The sequence below is a fragment of the Chenopodium album genome, chromosome 6 (genome assembly GCF_948465745.1).
Source record: "Chenopodium album chromosome 6, dcCheAlbu1.1, whole genome shotgun sequence".
Lineage (NCBI taxonomy): Eukaryota > Viridiplantae > Streptophyta > Magnoliopsida > Caryophyllales > Amaranthaceae > Chenopodium > Chenopodium album.
Genome location: NC_137839.1, coordinates 4,819,237 through 4,838,399, shown reverse-complemented (window position 1 = coordinate 4,838,399; position 19,163 = coordinate 4,819,237). Strand labels below are relative to the sequence as shown.

The 19,163-nt window shown below is 30.3% G+C and overlaps 1 protein-coding gene across 2 annotated transcripts; it reads left to right on the top strand.

The window, feature by feature from the left end:
• The first annotated feature begins 6,715 nt into the window (after positions 1-6,715).
• LOC145635664 (axial regulator YABBY 5-like) lies at positions 6,716-10,705 on the top strand. 2 transcript variants are annotated; one of them, XM_081686988.1, is made up of 7 exons: positions 6,716-7,209; positions 7,785-7,928; positions 8,966-9,113; positions 9,259-9,307; positions 9,444-9,519; positions 9,726-9,794; positions 10,330-10,705. In XM_081686988.1, the coding sequence occupies exons 1-7, from the start codon at positions 7,111-7,113 to the stop codon at positions 10,330-10,332; spliced, it is 588 nt and encodes a 195-aa protein (XP_081543114.1). In that variant the 5' UTR covers positions 6,716-7,110; the 3' UTR covers positions 10,333-10,705. The 2 variants fall into 2 exon arrangements, with proteins under 2 accessions (XP_081543114.1, XP_081543113.1); XM_081686987.1 differs by having other exon boundaries at positions 6,720-7,209; positions 10,377-10,705.
• Positions 10,706-19,163: the final 8,458 nt, after the last annotated feature.

Here is a 19,163-nt window from a genome sequence, read left to right as displayed (position 1 = left end):
TCTAATAATTATGATCATCATGTTTAATTGATTGACCTTAAAAGTTCATTCCTTGTTGATCATATATTTGTGCATGAAGATGAACATAAGAAACTTATAAAGTTATGGCTCAATAAGCATATGAGTGACAGAGTGATGGTTAAAATAAAAAATAAAATTAAAATTAAAATAGGATAGGAAATCTTTCTTACAAAAGGTATTTAATTATATTGAATCGATCCAGATCCTTATTTATGCATCTTTTGGTTAGTTAATGAGTCTATATCTACTTGTCTTTCCACTCGTGAATAGACATGTACAAAATGTACGTATGTTGTGCTGTTACCACGATAAAAGTGTCAAAATCAATTTTAAAAGTGGGAAAAATCTGTTTCCGAAATAATGAAAGACAGGTAATAATAAGAGCTAATTGAAGGAGTTCAAACGTATCGACCCCGAAACATTGTGCAACCATATGCAATGAATTGGTTGATAAGACAGACAAGCACCAAAACAAGTAGGGGGAAGTCTCCAATTAAGCATATCATGTAGTTGAGACTTAAGTGTGAAGTTGTATTGTGGTATGATGATGGCCACCCGAGACAAAGGGGGTAGACAAAAGGGTACTCAATTCTTCCCAATTTAGCATGACAACATCCTTTTTTTGTATGAAAGAGTTAGGGCAAACTTTTGCATCTTTTCAAGAACTATCAAATCAATATCTAGCTCATCTCCCACATGATAGAATACGGAGTTTTAAGGCATATTTCCTTGATCACCCACCATAAAGAGGTAAAATTACAAGATTGCTCCTCAAATTTTGGGTGAGTTTAAGTTTTTATTTTTTTAATTTTAATATTTTATTTTAATACATTTTTTATGACAAATTCTAAAAGCTTTTTTCTATTTTGACTATAATTTGTGAGATAATAACCGTTCAAATAAGAACTTAATTTAATAGTCGGTTGGAATATAATAATCTGATGAATTTCAACAACAATATAAAGCACATTAGAGATGACTAGATATACGTAGTATTATTCATAAGTTAGACAAATAATTTGTGATATATATGGCTTTTTTTGTGTGTTTAAATTGTGATATATGAAGCCACCACTTTTTACAATTCTGTTACTTTTCTGTAATTGCTCAGCAAATTATATGAATATAGATCTTGTAAAATTTCTCAACATGATAGTAATAACTATATCTTATACAACTATGCTACGAAATATAAGTAAGGGCATGTTCACATTTACTTAATTCAGCTCAGTTCAGTTCAGCTTCAACAAGTTCAGTTCAGCTCAGCTCCTAATTTCCCTCTCTCATAAAATATTCATTATTTCAGATCAGTTCAGTTCAATTCAGCTCCAATCAGTTCACTTTAGTTCAGCTCCAATCAGTTCACTTCAGTTCATTTCAGCTCATTTCAGTATATTTAATTTGAACAGATCCTAAATATCAACTATCTTAATTAGCCCGAGTCTAATTTTAATCTTTAAGAATGATATTCCGTACAATACTTAAAAATTCGTACGTGAGATTAAATCTCATCTGTATCAATTATCCCTGTAGCTTTTTTCTACAAAATGAAATAATATCCCATGCTTTAAAAGAACCAATATTTATTTACAAAAAATTGTTTATTAAAAAATTGAGATGTTATTTATTGGGACAGTGTGAAAGTTGGTGCATGTGTAACTGTAAAAAAATACTCGTAGGGAGGTATGTAAAAATGGAGGTACAATTTAGCCAATGCCTATGCTAGAGAAACGAAGAAAGCTGCTAAGTTGTCAATGACTTTAATTTAGGTTTTTATTAAAAGAAGGAATTCTCTCCATTTACTCTCTGAACACTCTGCGCCTTCATTTCCATCTAGTGCTGCACTTACTAGTATAGGTGGATCCCAAATACTACCTCTTCTCCCAATTATTCTCCATAATTTTTTATTTAAATACCCTTTTTTGAAAATTAGGAAAATATTAAATGTATTTTAAACTTTTGTATTTTTATTTTTGAAATGTGCTTATAGGGGTGTAATATAATTGTAATTTAGTCAACTTAAATCTACTAATTATCTCATGAATTTATATCGAATTCATATTAAAATGTAAGGGTCTGTTCTCTTCAACTCATTTTCAGTTCAGTTCCTAATTTTCTTCTCTCATAAAATATTCAGTTCAGTTCTGTCAATGAGAACAAACCCTAAATGACTCATGTATTCTGAAAGTTCAATTACAATAATTGAATTGAGCTTGTATTTCTAGGTCTAATGAAATGTAATATTTGATCCCTTTGTTGTAGTCCTTGTAGATACAAGTCATTTAGCAAAACATTCTCATAAACCAAGATTTTGGTATAGTTTAATTAGTTTGATATTGCATGTCAATAATTACGTTTTTTGTATTTTATTAATCACTTTTTTTGTTTTTTATAATTTTTTATATCATCTATACAAAATAGAACAATATAAAGCATGCAGCTAGATCTACTTAAAACATATTTTTTGTGGATGAAGCATTAGAATAAAAGATGAAGTAATCCATATTAATACTCATACGTTCATCAATTTTACTTCAATTTATGACCACTTACCAAACGTGTCTCATCAGAGACGGGAGTATTTCGAGGAAGTAAGTCCTACCCACGGCTATCTTAGGTGTGGCTGTGAATGTACCTTAAATTTGAAGCACATCACATCTTCCAAGAGTCAATCTACGCTACATAGAGCTTCCAGATACTTTGTTCTTAATATAGAAGACAATTTAACCAGCTACGTCTATCTATTATATTGTACATGTTATGCTATTTTTAAATTAATCATGAATTCATTCACCTTCTAGTTGACCTACGATTCACATTGAAATTTGTGACCAACACAAAAAGTAAGGTACTAACGAAACACTAGTTTTTAACCTTTGATTTAGCTGTAACTCTTAGGATTTGAGTATTATACCAAAATATACAATGATTTAGAAATGGTATATATATGGTCGTTTATTTAATTCCTTTTATATAAATACTTGTATGAATTAATTAATCTCACTAAAATAAAATCGTTATCATGCTTAGAATTATTGTGACGGGTTTTTGAATAGAATTATGAATTTGATATATTTACTCCATATAGATCAATAGATGTATAAACATGTAAGATTTTGAGTACGCCGTAGTAAATAATTAATACTAATCCATGTGATGGCCAAATAAAAATCAAAAAAATAATGATTGAATTAGATGTATTGTGAATTGATTTAATCAAACCATATATACTACCTCCGTTACATATTATCTGCAACGATTTGACATAAAGTAGAGAAGGATGTCTAATCGTTGCAAATAATATGTAACGGAGGTAGAAGTATCATAAATTAAATCGCCCATGTAAATCAAATTCGTATAACAATTATTTCTAATTGTAGTGTTGCTTATCTCCATTCATTACAACATAACTTAACTCATAATTACTTTGTATTAGTTGTAAAAATTACGGAAAAAGATACAGTTATAAAAAAAGATTCATGATAAAGATTTAACTGAGGACGACAACAAACACTAATTTTAATAATTTGACTTTGATCTAGCCATATTTGTACGCATGATTGGAAACAATTTGTATTTATCATACTGTATTTCATATGTCGTGTAGTATTGGGGTTTTGTTAGGTCAAGAATATATAATGTGGAGAAAACCACTTCTCCTTATAATACATAGTTTTCATAGTGATAAAGATAATATAATTGAAAATAAAATAAAAGATGTTTTGGAAATGAATATCATTTCATACTGATAGAGACGCTTACTTAGATGCTAGTTATGATTAAATGAATTGACGTTAATAAGTCTTTAAGTAATAGATTTTCTAGTTAATCTAGTTAACTCATTGAATTATAGAGATTGATGATGTTTTATAACCTTTATAAATTAGACAATTCGACTTTATGTGGAGATGGAGTTATAAGTCCTATTCTTTTGAGTTGTTATGCTCTGCCCTGCTTGTTCAAAAGCTTAAAGTATGACCTTATTATTAGCTAATTGTTCTAATTTTGAAATTTTTTTATTACTCGGTAAAACTTTACAATTAGGTTTTACTCGTGTGGACTTTATTGATTGTAGATGATGCATGCATGATTAATTAACTAGTTGTTTGTATACTCTTATTTCCAAGAGAAGTAGATAAGAGTAAGAAAAAAGAGAATAAATTAGATCAATAGTTAGAAATCGGGTAATTAACGGAATATAAATCACTTTTGGTAGGTACGTAAAACTTTTTATTAATCCAATTTGTTAATAAAATTATAAATTATAAATTGATATGAAATATAACTGAATTTTTTAAGTAAAAAGGGTATCCCCACTTGTTGACATGACTAAACATAAACTTTCCAAATAACATAAGATCAAATCACAGTAAATTATAGCTCAATGTTATGCTAAAAATAGTATTCTTAGTTGTAAGATGGATTGCCTTTTACAATAATGCTACGTGAAAATTAAGTAAAATTTATTTCATTGGCTACTTATCACAACCATAATATATATGGAGTACTAATGTTTGTGAACAGTCTCCATCACAATGGTAAAACTAAAGTTTTATTTTAAATTTTTTATTAATAATATTTTTTTTTTTTTAACGTTTATTTAATTTTTTTTATTTTCTATTTTTTTTTTTGGGGGGTGGGAGTGTTACTGACACAAACATGAAAACTAAAACTCAAATGAAAAAGTCAAGCTTTATTTTTTCATGATCTGTTCTTTACATAAATTACAGAGTAGTGATATATGCATGTCTAATGGTTTTTTTTGATACTTTAAAATTGTCTTATTCTGCTTATTCTCTAGAAAGTTTATGTTTTTTCAAAGGTGACTTGTTATAATTATATATTTATTGATTCAAAATTTAAATGTAGAAGCATCTATTATTAAACATTGAATAATATTTTTTGTTGAGCTTGAAACACACTAACAATTAAGAAATTCAGCATATTACAAGTATATATGAATAATTTGTTGTTGATTAATTGGAAGCCTTAAGCAAATTTTAGGGTACGGTATGATGACCTAGTTCTTCTTTTAAATAATTTAAACTAAGGGTCTGTTCTCTTACGTTGAAATTCAATTCAGTTCAGTTCAGCTCCTAATTTCCTTCTCTTATAAAATATTCAGTACAGTTCAGCTCAGCTCAGTTCAGTTCAGCTCAATTTAGTTCAGTTCAGCTCAGTTCAGTTCAGTTCAGTTCAATTCAGCTGAGTTCAGTCAATGAGAACAGACCCTAATTTCTTCAAAAACAAACAAAAAAAAATTAAACTAATTTAATGCTCTCAAAGTAGGAAAATAAGTATATATACGTACAATTAGTGTCTCATCACTTCATTCCATATATACACATTATTAGATTTCACTTTTTGTGAATTACTTTATTATTAATCCGTAAAATCATCAACACTACATGAAAAAAAAAAAAAAAAAAAAAAATTGTACTCTAACGAGGTATTTGTGTTCCACCTAAAAATCGACCATAAACTTGAAGAAGCTTAAAGAGAAGAGACAATTCTTTATTGTAATTGGACTTGAAGTCTACAATGATAACATTATTAGACATAAATCATTACTCATTACACTGTTTAGTCCCTCTAATGATTTCTTATTAAGACAAATGAGTCGATAACAATAATGATGTATGTGAAAGAAATGATGATCAATTGGCTCTTTCATTATGACATACATCTGCTCTAAAAAGATTTTGGACTTTTCTCCCATTCATATGGAACGAACTTAATTAAGGATCCAACTTCATGCTTTAGGTTAAAGGGATACATCTATTATTCATTTTTTTGTTGTTGTTGATTATTTATTGATTAAAATGTGTGATCACATTTGTAATAAGGAGTAATGTGTTAATCAACACTTGTTTTTTCACCAAATTGTCCTATATATGGTATTAGGGTGGTGGGAGATATGCCTATTACACACGGAAGCAATTGGGAAAATAAAAATTGAAAGTCCAAGCAATTCAATTAACCTCTACCATCGAGTTCTTACTTGATTCTCTACGTGCACCTGCATTTGATGAGTGACGTATACGCAGTCATCATTATCATATATATTCATCTTTTCTTGCTTCACGAATATGTAATTAGCGCTCACACATACAAATCCCTTACATTACACAATGGTAGAATTTGATGAGAGATACATCTCATAAGTAACAACCACACCCAAGCAAATGACTAAGCTAGAGCTAAAGTTTATACTATACTTGTATATAACATATCATTTTCGTTAAATCCATAAAGAAAAGGAAGAAAAAAAAGGAGAAAACATCCACAAAAATTCATAAACCTCATGATCTCATCCACCTATTGTATAGTGGTAAGGAAAGGGGTGAGAGGGACTACACACACAACCTTGTTTCATAATAATAGCCAGCCATACTAACCTGTCCAATTTTATTAGTCCTGCCAAAATCATTCATATTTATGATTTACCCGTTTTCTCTAACTCTTTAATTCACGATAATTTTATTTTCTCTAAACCGTCCGGTCTGAACCAGCCTAAATATCCAAATCTCGAAAGAATTTCCTTTCTCAACCCCACCATTTTCTTGTTTGTAGCCTTCAACACCACTTCTTTTTTTTTTATAACTTTGATTTTCATTTAAAAAAAAAAAAATCACCCAACTTTTTTTTTTTTTTTTTAAATAATTTTATTTTCTTCCCATCTTTATAGACATAAATAATTGAAGTTCATTTAACATTATTAGCCCTTCCCTTCCCCTACCTAGTCTTTTCCTATCAATATTTCTCTCTCTTCCTCATCTTCCGGGCTATATTTCTCCTTTTATTCAGAGAATTTCTGTTATAAATACAATTATATAAGGGCAGAACAATTTTACTGTTGGAGTTATCACCAAGCTAAGTTTCTTCTTCTTCTTCTTCTTACAAACCAAAAAAAAAAAAAAAAAAAAAAGAGAATAACCTAGCTAGTTAGTTTGCTTCTTCACTCATTATTCTTTAGCAAGTTTTTCTCCTTCGCAAGTTGGGCATTTTCTCGTTCGATTATTCGATATCCTTCTATTTATACCATCAGGGTTCGTTTCGTTTCGAATCGACGAAAAAAAAGAGAGAGAGATGTCATCAACAAGCTGTGTGGATCAAGCTGCTGTTGCTCCTCCTTCATCTGAGCAACTTTGCTACATACCTTGCAATTATTGCAATATTGTTCTTGCGGTTGTTATTACTATAATCTCTTCATCAATTTCTAGCTATATTTTCACTAATTAAATTTCTTTTTATATAGTCCTTTTTTTTAAAAAAAAAAAATATTATATTTGAATTAGATTTGAGTTTTTGAAAGATTAAAATCTTTAATTTTTAATTTAAAATTGTTGTACGGTATAAATATAGTCAAGTCTCAATCGTTTATGAGACCATTTTGGTTCTCCCTTCTTTTGATTTCTTCTTCTTTTACAGTCAAAGAAAAGTCACTCTTTATTCAGAGCTCTTTTCTTCTACCCTAATCACCAAAATATTTGCAAATTACAAACATGTTCTTTCTATTTTTAAACGTGCCCTAAAAAACCCGGTTTAATCTTTAAGGGATAGATAGGATAAGACTGTATACATCGCAACAACTGTAAACTCAATTTTTAATTATCGTGTTGTCATTAGTGTTTTTTTAAGGAGTTCAATTTATTTTTCATAATAATGAATTATATTTAGTTGAGTTTTATTATTATTTTTTATTATTATTATTATTATTTTTTTTTTTTAATGTTGATGGATCATGTGTGTACATTAAACAGGTGAGTGTTCCATGCAACAACTTGTTCGATATAGTAACCGTCCGTTGCGGGCACTGCACTAATCTATGGTCAGTTAACATGGCCGCCGCCTTCCATTCGCTCTCCGCATCCTGGCAGCAACACCAACAACAAAACTTTCATCAGGTATTACATATACTCACTCTGTCTCTAAAAGTTCATCGGTCTCTTTATAATTTTTTTCATCATATAACCATTGTCTAAACATAATTTTGTTATTAATCTACTTATACACCTAGGGTTTTCAAATTAACGTTGAGTAACACATTTCTCAAACTTGTCTTAATTTTATTTTATTATTATTATTATTATTATTTTAATTATAAAATTATTCTATATGTATATTTTTGGGAAGTGGGTGGATTATTAGATAATTTTATTAAAAATTATAATAGATAAATAATTTAATTTGGGAAAGTCTAGGTCTCTTGGGATTTGTTTTTATAGGTAAGACCTTTTTGTTGATTTGATTGGTAAAATTTGTTAGATCCTGCAGGTGTTTTTTTCTTCAATTGTAGGCTTAGCACACTCTACACATATATAGGTCTATTTTTATTAATTAATAGTACTCCTTATTTACCTAAGCTAGTCTAGCTCTATGTCTTATAAAAAGTCTAGTATGCTACAATTAAATTACAATAATAATAATAATAATAATAATAATAATAATAATAATAATAATAATAATAATAATAATAATAACATAAATGTTAATTTATAGGAGATCTCTCTATAATTTTCTCCTTGATCTATTGTAATAATTTTCCTTCTTTGAGTTACCTCGTTTAATTTGTGTTTCTCCTCGTCTCAAACGTCAAGATAACACATCATATATTCTGTAACGATGATGACTAGTATGCTCGATAATTACTTGAGCGGGTTGAGCCCTATTTTGTTTTTTTATATAAGGAAATTGTTGCGGATAATTTTTTATTAATTTGATTATACAAAGAGCATTTACACTTGTCGATTCCTAAACTCTCTACTACGCCGACATGGATTATCAATTAACATCTTATATTAAACATATACTAGTCATCATATGTTAAGCATATGTTAAACATTGATGATTAGTCTATCATGTTATTAATGTTTTTTTTTGTAAAATTTATCATAACATTCAATTAATTTCTTTCATTAAACATCATTCATTTATGTTTTAGGCACCAAACAATGGCAATATGGGTGAATATAGGATTGACAATTTGGGTTCATCCTCCAAGTGCAACTACACTAGCAAAGCAGCAACAACTATGCGAATTTCGCCTCCTATTAACAATAATTCTGCTGAGGAAAGGATTATTAATCGCCGTAAGATTAATTTTCTTCCATTTAATTCAACATTAATACAACTATTAGTTTCTTTTCTAGGTATCTAATTAGTTTTTACAATCTTATGTTTAATGATTCAAATCATTAACTAATTTGATTACAACGTTTTTGTTCATGTATTTAGCACCTGAGAAGAGGCAACGCGTACCATCTGCCTACAACCAGTTCATAAAGTAATTAATCGTACACTTAAGATCAAAGCTAATATATCAATATATGTACTTGTATATGATAAATACAGTACAATGCATTTAATTTAGTACTAGTACTCTTAAATTAATGAATTTGTTATTTGTGAAATTTATGCAGAGAAGAAATTCAGAGGATCAAGGCTAATAATCCTGATATTAGTCATAGGGAAGCATTCAGTACTGCTGCCAAAAATGTGAGTCCACCAATATTGTCAATTTACGTGCACCATTTTTCAGTGTCGGTCCAACTTTGAATATTAATATCTCGATCTCATAACATATACAATAATTAAAATAAAACGATATTTTTATAGGTTAAACTTCGATCAAGAATGTATATATAAAGTGTGAGAAATATACTTTGAATAATTATAACTTAATTTTATTTTGTTAATTGTAGTGGGCACATTTCCCTCACATTCATTTTGGGCTGATGCTGGAGACCAACAATCAACCTAAGCTAGATGAGGTAATTTTTCACAGCTATTTACTTATTAGTCCTGCATTTTTCATTAAATTAAGAACATTATATGCGTACTAATTTTAAGCAACACCATAATCAAATACGGAGTAGTATTTTAATTTTAATTGAAACAATTTTAATAATATAAATCACGCGTAGTACAACATAGAATCCCTAATATTCTTTAATATGGAGTATAATTTATCTTAGAGAATGTAAAATGCAATATTGGTAAAGGAAGAATGGGAGATGATTTTGAACATAAAAAGAATAAAAATTAAAATTAGAAAATTTATAAAGAAACTTAAATTATGTAATAGAAAATTGTTCTAGGAGCATGTCATTCATTTATTGTCAAAAAATGTTTAGTTAAGCTGAAAAATAACAACAAAAACATGGACAATTTATTGTCAATTGTTTAGTTTAAGTTTCATGATTATTTTTCTTTTAATTTGCTCTTCATTTAATACTTGTATTACTCTTCTTTTGTTGAATGTTTGTGGCATTTATAATTAATTTGATTAAGTTTCTTATAATTCAGTGAAATCCTTCAATCACTAAAACTCTTGTGGTTGATCGCGATTTTAGGGCTCGCAAAAGCATCTCATGCCAAGGACTGCTTTACTAAACAATTGATTGATCGTCCAAAGTACTCAAGAGTGATACATCTTGTGTTCACATAAAAGTACATGAAAACTAAACTATGTTCATTAAGAAGAGTAAACTGTTTTTTTTACTACTTTCAAGATATTTTGTGTGGGTTAATTATTTCTATATCATGTGTTTAATCACATGATTAATACGCTAAGAACGTAATATTATTGTAATGCAAATTAAAGCTCTCCTTATGTAAGTAACCGGTGTGTTGCTATACTCCTTCTGTTGCTAATTGATTGTTTCTATGCACTTTGACTTTTCGTTAAAATTACACAAAATATACGAATATTTGAAATTGATGTCGTCGTAAAATATCTATTAAGCGATTGATGAGTCTCCTTCATCGAGCTAAAGCTTCAATTTGGTTTCCAAGCATAACCTCCAAGCTATGGGAGGACCACGGTATTGTCTTCTATGTATACAAGATTACTACTCCGTAGAATGCAAGAAGTTGGTTGTGGGATCATATATGTTTTTGTTATCAATGCATGATCAGAAAAATAGAGGTCGGTGACACAAAAAATCTTAAGAAAAAAGAAAGTACTTGTATAAATGTATAATTAATTGGATGTATCATGTATTCATGTTACATACTTAGGCCCTGTTCTCTTCACCTTAAAAAAATAATATTAAGTAAAAATAATATTAAGTAAAAATAAGTTCAGTTCAGTAAAATTAATTTCAGTTCAGTAAAAATTATTTCAGTTCAGTAAAAATAAGTCCAGTTCAGTAAAATTCGGTTTTCTTAAAGAAGAATTATAATATAAAATCAGTAAAAATAATTTCAGTTCAGTAAAAATAAGGAAAATTTCACATTTGCTACCAGGGAAAGCACCCGTGTTCACATTTGCTACCCCTTTAATTTTTTATTTTATATTACTACCACACAAACACACCTACTGTTAAAATCACTACCACTTAACGGAATCCGTTAGGATTTCCGTTAAGTTTATTAAAAAAAATAAAAAAATAAATTAAAAAATTAAAAATAAAAAACAAAAAATAAAAACCAACCACCCAAAAAACCCTAGCCCTCCCCGTCAGCCACCCTCCCCACTCCCCCTGCCGGCGGCCAGCGCCCAAAGATGCGGCGACCGGCGTCGGAATCGGACCCTTCCCCTTCCCCACCCAAAACCGACAACCCTAACCCTTATTTCCCTGCCCAAAACCACCCTAAACGAGTTTTAGGGTTTCGCTTAGGGTGGTTTTGGGTGGCAGGGAATTCCTTCGTCGCGGCCAGAAAAGGGAACGGGGGACGAGGAGGGGTTGGGATGGGGTTTTCGAGGGGAGAGGGGCTGGGAACGAGGGGATTTTCGAGGGGAAAGGGGCTGGGATCGAGGAGGTTTTCGAGGGAGGAGAGGGGGCTGGAAACGCGACGTCGGCGCCGACGGGGTGGGTGGTTGGAGTCGCGGGTCGGGGCTGCGAGAACGGGGAAAGGGATGGGGGGTTCGTTGTGGTGGCTGGTCGATCGGCAGCAAGAAAGGGGTTCGATGGTGGTTGGTTTGGTCGGAATGACGGGCAGGGAGTCACGGAGGAGTGGCTGGACGGTGAGTGGTGGTTGCGGTGGTTTGATGTTGAACAGCGGCGGTGGATTGACAGCTGGTGAGTGAGAAGAAGTGGTGGGTGGGAAGGAGTGGTGGCTGGACGGTGGTTGGGTGGTGGTAACGGGAATAGTAACGGTGTCTGTCAAGTGGTAGTGATTTTTATAAAACTCTGATTTAGGTGGTAGCAATTTAAAATAAAATATTAAAGGGGTAGCAAATGTAAACACAGGTGCTTTCCCTGGTAGCAAATGTGAAATTTTCCTAAAAATAATTTCAGTTCAGTAAAATTAAGTTCAGTTCAGTAAAAATAAGTTCAGTTCAATAAAAATAATTTCAGTTCAGCAAAATTAAGGTGAATCAAATAGGGCCTTAGTATATATTTTCTTCATTTCTTTTTAGATGGCACAATTAAAATAAACACAAAGTATTATAATTAGGTTCTTAATTTGATAACGTGATTAAGAATATAATTGGAACTGTAAATTGCAACAATTATGAAAAAAAAAAGGAAACTTGTCATCCATACCTAAAAAAATCCCATAAAAGATTATGTTTGTAACATCTAAAATGAAATGAAACGAATGAAATCTAAAATGAAACAAATTAGGGCCTGTTCTCATTGACTGAACTCAGCTGAACTGAACTGAACTGAATTGAATTGAGCTGAACTGAACTGAAATGAACTGAACTGAATTGAGCTGAACTGAACTAAACTGAACTGAAATGAATATTTTATAAGAGAAGGAAATTAGGAGCTGAAATGAACGAAACTGAACTGAACTGAACTGAGCTGAACTGAATTTCAACGTAAGAGAACAGGCCCTTAATATACTCCGTATCATATTTACTTATAATTAATATATCAACATCCTAATTAGTTATTTGATTTTTCACTACATGTTAGTTAATGCGTTGCTAATAAGTATAGTTGTAATAATATAAAAAGATTGATTCAGATTCACGTTCCTAATCTTAGACACCTTTAAAGAATTAAAATATGATGACCGAACTTGTTTAAATAGCTTTTAAAGCCTGACATTATGATATGTGATATCAAACTCGATATTTACTACATACCCTTAACATGTAGATTCAATTTTGAATTTCGAAACGATTATAGTAAAGATTTTAACCATATCATAGATGACACCAAACTTAAAACTGCCTATGCATGATCAAGCTACAATAATTTCTATCCTTAAGTTATGTACAAGATACTTAGTACATAAAAATTCATTTGAAGGTTGTAATACATATATATATATATATATATATATATATATATATATATATATATATATATATATATATATATATATATATATATATATATATGCCTTTGAAATGATTATTGGAAAATACAATTTCATGTAATTTAAAAGTCGAAATACCTTAATCAGTTTAATACATTAAGGATTATCTATTAGACCCTTACTTTAGACTTTATAGTAACTACATATATGAATATAGAATGTTAAAAATCCTCCTTATTATCCCTCAAATTAAATGACCTTCAATAATTCTTATAGTGAGAATCAAGGATTTTCAATCCTTCAACGAACTAATTAAGACCAAGAACTAAGACCAACTGCCAAATGCCCCAATATTTATTAACTTTTTCTTACATATCTAAGCTAAAAAATACGATACCTATTTAGCGCGATGAAAATTAAACATGTACAATCTAATACGAACTACATACATATGATGTAAACCTAAAAATCATAATTACTCAGCAAAAAAAAATTCATCTAAAAGGTTGTCTATTTGGCTTAGAAGATATCTGAGAAAAAGACTAGTATGTAGTTGAATCCAACATGCATAAAAATACAACTCATAAAATCAATACCTTTGATGATAAAAAGAATTTCATGGACCACATTTCTTTTACTAGCTAGCTATGTATGTACATAATTTTTTCTGTCTACTCCACCAAAAAATTGCCCTTTATTATTATTGCATTTGTGAGCTCCACTTAAACACTTAAATTATGAGTCAAAGTTTCTATTTCTTTTTCAGCGTCACTTTTGCTAGCTTAACCAATCACAGAATATCCCTCAACATTTATACCTTAAAATTAAAGCCAAAATGGGAATGGCCTAAACATATGTTATGCACTATATATGTGTGTGTATATCATAATCTTAATGTTATGCTTGAATTTTGTACAGTGATATTAAGATGTAGCTAGTTACAAGAATTTAAAATTGTGGACCCGAAAAAAAGTATTTGTATATATTATCTGGTAACTCGTCTAACTTCTTTTATACGTAGTATATTATAAATAAGAATTAATATTATTATATATATACATATATACACACACGGTGTATCTAATTGAATTGCATCATTTTCTATAAACTAGCGTATGTATGATCTTAATTAAATGATTGTTAATAGAGTTCTAAGAATTGAAGTATTTTCTATTGACCAACTTTTCATGAAAAATTGAAGTTCCGTATTGAATTCTATTATACCGTGGAATTAAGTTGGATTTATGCATAGTTCAAGTAGAGCACAACATACCATCTATGTTAGTGGGACTAATTTTTGTCTTTTGGTATGTATTTTAATACAATGAGATTTGTAATCCAACTACCTGAAATTCATTAATACAACAAATAATCCAACTTTCATTAATATAACAAACAATCCAACTTTCATATTACACTTCTTACATACAATGAATAAGTTAGCTAAACCAATTAAACAAAACTCCTTGAAGTATTTATCACAACCACCCTTATCATGTCTCAAATTCCCAATTCCAAACGTAAATCCTCTATCCAGACGAGTTTTTAATCAAATATAGTTGTCACTTTACTAGTTCAAAAGTACCAGTGTGCGAATGTGGCTTTAAATTCCACATAGATCAAAAAGAGATTATGTCGATATAGATACCACCCAATAACTCGTTTCGATTATTCCAAAAAAAAAAGGCTCTCTATCGATCCCACCATGAAAACTATATATCCATGTTCCCCTAGATGTAGTGACGGAGTCATGGGGTGCTAGCAAAATCCATGGCCCCAACTGTTTATTTGTTTAATTTTTGGAATTACTTAAAGATCGAACAATAATTAGTAGCTATATAGTTGGTTGTAAGTATTGCAACAAAAGATATAGTTCGTTAGTAATGAGTCGTTAGTTGAAATAATTGCTAACGGTTTCTAATAAGGCCATTTGATCATCATAACTCCTTATGCACAAGACATTCCCCCCCCTCCCCTCGACCCTCTATTTTTATTTATAACCCGTATAACACATACCCCTAGCTATGCAGCAAATAAAATAGAACGATTAGAGATCCCCTCCCGATTCCAGGAGATTCTAGAATCAATTCTCACCCCCGCTCTTATGGCTATCTAAACACCCAAAAAAAATTGAAACAATTTAAGTCATTCTTGGTAGATGTGAAACAAAAGGACAAAGGCAAAGAGCAAAGACACTAGAGAAATGAATGCATGCATAAGCATTTATATATGAAATGCATAAAATCATGCACACTAAAGTTGAGGACCACTAAAGTAGTATATTTATGTATGTATGTGTAGCAGTAAGAGTGATAAATAAAACATAATTTGCAGGACTCTCGTTGATCTAGTATATATATGGATATAGACCTTACAAAAAAGTCTTTGGCTAATAGGTGTAAATATGTTTTCTGTCCTAACCCTTAAAATTGACTTGACCATACTATATATTACTAGCTAGGTCTAGTAATCTAGTATAGATAAGATAATGTATATATTTTGCTGCCAACTCACCAGAAACTCATGCACATTGATTCACAAATGCAACCTTAATTTCAATCACGGGTTTAGCTATATGAACCAAGATTTTATCTCCAGTGATCGCCAATCATGGTACTCTCCCTCCAATTCCCTTCTCAAAGTGCCATGTGGTATGTCGTACCTCCTCTTAGTCAGTTAAATTAAAGTTATGAGTACTTTCTTTTCGAAATTAAAGATAATAAAAGGTGTTATCTTATCTTACCTGTATTATTGTGTTCAAGTGTCGATTTTTCATATATATACCCTTATTGGCCTTATATCATGTCATTAGTCACATATTACGTGGCAAAACTTGTACTCTACATGATATGGGATCAAGGATCGATGTCATATGGATTATGCACACATATTATATGGAGTGTTGTAAATTAATACGAAGTAACACATAGGTCCATCTTATCATAAATTCATGAACGAAATTTTGTGTATTGTTGCTCAAATGTGTTAATGGGGACTTTGGATATTTGTTAAAATCTGCCATATCATATCGTTAGGCAAAAGAACATTGAACTAAAGACAAGTGTCTGAAAAAATTGCACATGCTAACTCGTATAAATTCATATGATAGTGATGAATCACTTCTAAGTTCTGATGATTTGTATATTGACAAAAAATTTAATAAAACGAGAAGATGAGAACTTAAGAACTTGATGACATTATAATTAGTACGGAATTCCATGCAACATCATTTCTTATAACGTTTGACTAGTTATCAAATCCGACTCATTAACAACTCCAATAATAATTAGAGTATTGGACATATCTATTTACAGAAAATTAAGCTATTGACATACCTTTAAGTTGGTAATGTTGGTCATTAGTTAATTAGTGAGATAGTATGTATATTATACTTTGTAATAAGTTTATTTCTTGTTCGATTTTCAATGCATTGGGTTAATTTTAGGAGTACCTCTGGTACGGTTAATTTTCAATGCTTGTTTGCTGATTGTAGCCTATGTGAGTTGAGTTATGAGGTCGTTACACTATATCCCTTTGTTCAATTCATGAAGAAAAATTGACGCTCTTAATATCACATTGTTGATTAGGTTTACGGATGTTTATGACCTTCATTGAATCAAAAGTCCACCAAGTATTCCTAGTCATACCCTAATTTCAATAACATTCCTTATAAGTGTGCAATTATTTAGGTACTCAACATTTTCATCTCAAGCAGGCCAGAGTTGTCAGATCAGATCAAATTGGTTGTCAGTCATTATCCATTCGGGTCAGTAATAAGTTGTGACATACTATAATCGCTTTCAGGCTCTAAACAAGTCGAGTACTAATTGAGTTTGGATCATAATCAAGTCGAGTCATATCGATTTTCGATTAATATCAAGTTGATTGCAAGTTCGGGTTCAGGTAATAAAGTATCATATCTATTCGTTTATCTGGTAATGTCGAGTCTGTTTTGGTTCAAGTTACATGTTACAGTTTTCCCCTAATCTCCAGATATGAGTCGAATAAAATCATTATCGAGTCAAATCGATTTTTTGGTCAGATTTTGACACCTCTCTATATTATCAGTATTAATACATCACATTACAACATTATTAATAATAACAATACATTAATAAATTAAAGAAAAAAAGAAGCAAAAATACGGCTGAGGGAGCAGAAGAAGGAAAGGAGTGGGGTAAGAGACAGAGAATCTGAAACATCAAATCAATGTCTGGGGTAACCATTCATTCATTCATTCATATTCATATAATGTCATGTCACTTCTGACTCTTCCTCTGTTTTCTCTCTCTCCACCCCCCACTTACTCCGGTGCCAATTTCTACTCTATTCCATAAAGTTAATGGGTGGACATTATATATCACATCAATTTGGCCCCCTATTTTATCAGCACATCCACTTGGTGTTTAGTGTTCACCATAAGGGATATTTTTTTTTTTTTTACTAATATCATAATATCTACGCTTCTGACTTTCTTATAATCGATCAATGTTGAAATATAACTAGTGATTAGCACTGGCAATTTTAATCATATCATAATATCTACACTTCTCACATTCTTTTAATCGATTTTAATCATATCATAATATCTACGCTATAAATTGACTTTGGTGATTTTGATTAATACTTCTGACATGACGAGGGTTTGTAACATACATATAATAAGACAGAAAATTCAATTTATATTTTGTTCTTTTGGAGATAATTTTCATTTTATTTTTGAACTTTAATGTATATGTTTATTAGATGCAACCATAAGAGAGCAAAGGTTGTAGAAATACATTGTGATTATATGAACATATAGCCACATAAGGAAAATGTGCATGTATGTTTCTTGTTCCCACATTTACTTTTATGGATATTGTTTAGCTAGTGTGTAAGTTCTTACTTTGTCCAAACAAGATATTATGCCAATACAATCTATATGCGTTACCTTTTTCTTTTTTTGGTAGATACTTCATTTTTTTTTTTTTGAAAGAAATAAGATACTTCATACATTGCTTTTTTACACACAAAACAGTTACAACCTAGGTTGTTTAGAACAAACCTATACTTCATTTCCTCAAAAAAAAAAAAAAAAAAAAAAAAAAAAAAAAAAAAAAAAAAAAACTGATAAATTCAAATTAGTTCTGGACTCAAGCAAATTTTAAGGCCAAGTTTAATTGCAACTCATTTCAACTCGATAAATCTTCTTGATATTCTAAGAAGGCAATCTGTAAATTTTTCAGTTTAACAACTTGTATTAACGTAGTACACATTAATTCATTCATAACTTTATTAATACAAGCTAAGCTTCATAAATTAAGAAACTTATACCCTTTAATTTTAATTGTATACTTATGATTTAAATGTTTATGTATGTTACACACGTAGAAATCAATTTTTATCTACTCAACTTCTTATAGCGTGATTTGTTCCGATCTATATATGTGTAAGTATGTATGGTAAATATTCTAACCTAATAATGATACATTAAAAAATTTCTTAATTTTATATACTATCGATGTAAGGGTGGTAACTTTGGTACATCATCCGTACTTAGTCCCACAATGTCACTAGTTTGCCTTCGCCCAAATTAAATGCTTCTTTTTTAACAGTCATGTGTTTTGCAAGGATGAAATAGGGCCCTTTGAAAAGGTAACACAAGGATAGGGTTCTTGAGAAAAAGAATTTCTATCTTTAAAAAGGTTCCTCTTTTATTATGCTTCAAAGTAAAATCAGCAACTGTGTGATTTTTAGAGGAGTTACGTGGCTGCTGTTCATGACCAGTATAAATCCCAACAAAAGAGATTTGATAGAGAGAAAAGTATACAAAATTTCGAGGGTAAGAAGTAAGACATGATCATAAATCATAATCTTGTAAAATAAAAAGAAACGGAAAAAGTATTAAATAAGAATGACTTATCATCATAAGACATCTC

What these genes read in the sequence shown, in the direction of transcription:
- LOC145635664 (XM_081686987.1), top strand. Translation starts at nt 7,111, where the DNA reads ATGTCATCAACAAGCTGTGTGGATCAAGCTGCTGTTGCTCCTCCTTCA. An exon ending in AACAACAAAACTTTCATCAG is followed by an intron (nt 7,929 to 8,965) that starts GTATTACATATA and finishes TTTATGTTTTAG; the next exon opens with GCACCAAACAATGGCAATAT. An exon ending in GCCTACAACCAGTTCATAAA is followed by an intron (nt 9,308 to 9,443) that starts GTAATTAATCGT and finishes AAATTTATGCAG; the next exon opens with AGAAGAAATTCAGAGGATCA.